The 2331-nt window shown below is 33.3% G+C and overlaps 1 protein-coding gene across 1 annotated transcript; it reads right to left on the bottom strand.

The window, feature by feature from the left end:
• Window positions 1–524: 524 nt before the first annotated feature.
• On the bottom strand, window positions 525–902 carry LOC147073967 (uncharacterized). The gene has a single exon (XM_085944714.1). It carries the CDS (start codon window positions 900–902, stop codon window positions 525–527), a length of 378 nt encoding a protein of 125 aa, XP_085800840.1.
• Between the last annotated feature and the right edge of the window lie 1429 nt (window positions 903–2331).

Raw genomic sequence — 2331 nt, forward strand, 5'->3', positions numbered from 1 at the left:
GCGATCCGTTAAATCCGAGAAAGCCTTTGAACCTCGGGAAATAGAGCCTTCGAAATGAAATGGGGGCGAGGAAACACTCCCATTAAACGAAAAATCATTGCGACGCGTAAAACTTTATTTACTAAACAGAATAAAGTGAGGCCAAATGAAAATTTAAGCGCATAGATTCTAGATTCTGGACAGAGTATTTGAGTTTTTTTTTTTTAATAATAACAGTAAGTTGTCGAAACACTAACTATATCATCATCAACCGGGGGAAAACACTTCTGGATGAAGGCCTCCCCAAGCTTCTTCCAACTCTCTCGGTCCTGTGTCATTTGCTGCCACGTATTTCCACCGAACTTTACCAGTTCGTCAATTCAGCGGCTTTTAGCGCGATCCTGTGGCCGTTTCGTGCCCCTTGGGTACCACTAGATGACGGCATTTGCCCAGCGGCCGTTTTTAATTCCTTTTATTTTATTGCCGTTCCTTATTTTTATGAAAAGCTTTTACAGAATTGGCAGTAGACTAAATAGTCGATAGTTTTAAAGATCTTCTGTATCTCCTTTCTTATGGAGAATAATAATAGAGGCAGTTTTCCATGACCCTGGAATATTCTCTTCGTGCAAACAAGCTGTGAACAGACGTGCAAGCACTTCGCTCACCGTCCTCCCGGCCCGTTTGAGAACATCGATAGTCAGCCCATCTTCTCCCAGGGCTTTTCCACTCTTCATGCACTCTGTGGTAGTAACCTCGTGAAGAGGATCTCCATATTCTCTGTTCACCAGAAAATTTGAATTGATGTCAGTATTGTCAGTGTCATCTTTGTATAGAGCGCTGTAAAACTCTACAACAGTATCCAGTAGATGATCCCAGTTACGCACGATACTTCCATCTTGAATCACATCTTCCATCACATACATACTAACCATATAAGAGGGCCAATATTTTATTACAATATTATAATAAGATTGATTATTGAATTAATATGTTCAATTATCATGACAAAATTATTTAAATATAATTTAAATAGCATAGTATGTTTTTAATTTGACGTTAGTTTATAATTTTGATATTTAGTATAACGTTTTTCTAATTTAATGAATAATAATCACAATAAAGATTAATTAAACTATAAAAAATACCAGATGACAGTGCCACCTGTCAACATTCTTGTCCATGCGCTAAATGCGTTCAATATGTTCAATTCGCAGACTAGGAGAGTGTATGTGTATATCTGAGTGTGCTGTGCTGTGCGAAATGTATGCGTTCTGTGTGTATGTTTTTTTATGTGCTGCGCTGGTTATCTTATTTAGGTATGGTCACAGTACTGAAGCTCGATTTGATATAAATAAAAAGGATTTCAAGTTATACACATTTATGTTTTTATTTTAAATAAATATAAAAAAATATTAAAACTATTCATGACACTATTATAGATAACTAATACATATTATGACGATAAAATAATATGTAATAATAAGATGGGATCATTTAAGAAATTCACATTTTATAACATTTTTTTGAAATAATTGTTTAAGTTTATATTAAACCTAAAATAAAAAAAATGTTTGGCTTTTTAATGTTTTCAGATACATACGAGTATGTATACGGTTTAAATTGTAAATTTAAAAAAAAATGTCTCAAATTGCAGATTCGTATTTTTCCGCTAGGTGCCTCTGGTAGGTGGAGGATTTGCCTTAATAAAAAAGTAGATTAGGTACAAAAAAATGGCGTTTTTATTAAGATCATTGTCATTTTCAATAATAAATATTTTTAGTTATATGATGGGATTCTGGCCTCTGGGAAAGAGATAAATAATTATTGATATAAATACATATTTACTAAGTATTGGATTGGTAGTTGGAATTGATATTTTTTATTTGATTTTTATCGTAGCACTTGATTTTTTTTTAATATTTAAGCACCTACATGACTTTTTTTTTAAATCTGTGTTAACAACTTACTAATATTTGTTTTTTTTTTTGTTAAAACTGTGTTACTCTGGATTAGTTAAAGTTCTTAACGTATGCCTATTATTCAAGAAGGCTTGCATTATAAACAAAAAAAATGTTTCACAATTTTGTTTCACTCTTAAGTTTTTGCCATAATCAATATACCCTTTTAAAAAAAACATGTCCTTCTCGACATGTACGTGACGAAAAGATATATTGAACGTATACGCGTTCGATTGAAAGCGTCTGCGACAGGGATGGCAAATAGAAATTGCAGAGGGCAAAACACCCCGGAAGCTCGCTGTCTGAACAAATGGGAGACATAATAAATATCTACTGGTCTAGTCAGTATCCCTTGTCTCTGCCGAAGTAATTGTGCTTATCTACTGAAGTAACT

The sequence above is a fragment of the Rhyacophila brunnea genome, unplaced genomic scaffold (assembly GCF_057557595.1).
Source record: "Rhyacophila brunnea isolate RB1 unplaced genomic scaffold, BYU_Rbru_1.0 scaffold_17, whole genome shotgun sequence".
In the NCBI taxonomy this organism is placed as follows: Eukaryota; Metazoa; Arthropoda; class Insecta; order Trichoptera; family Rhyacophilidae; genus Rhyacophila; species Rhyacophila brunnea.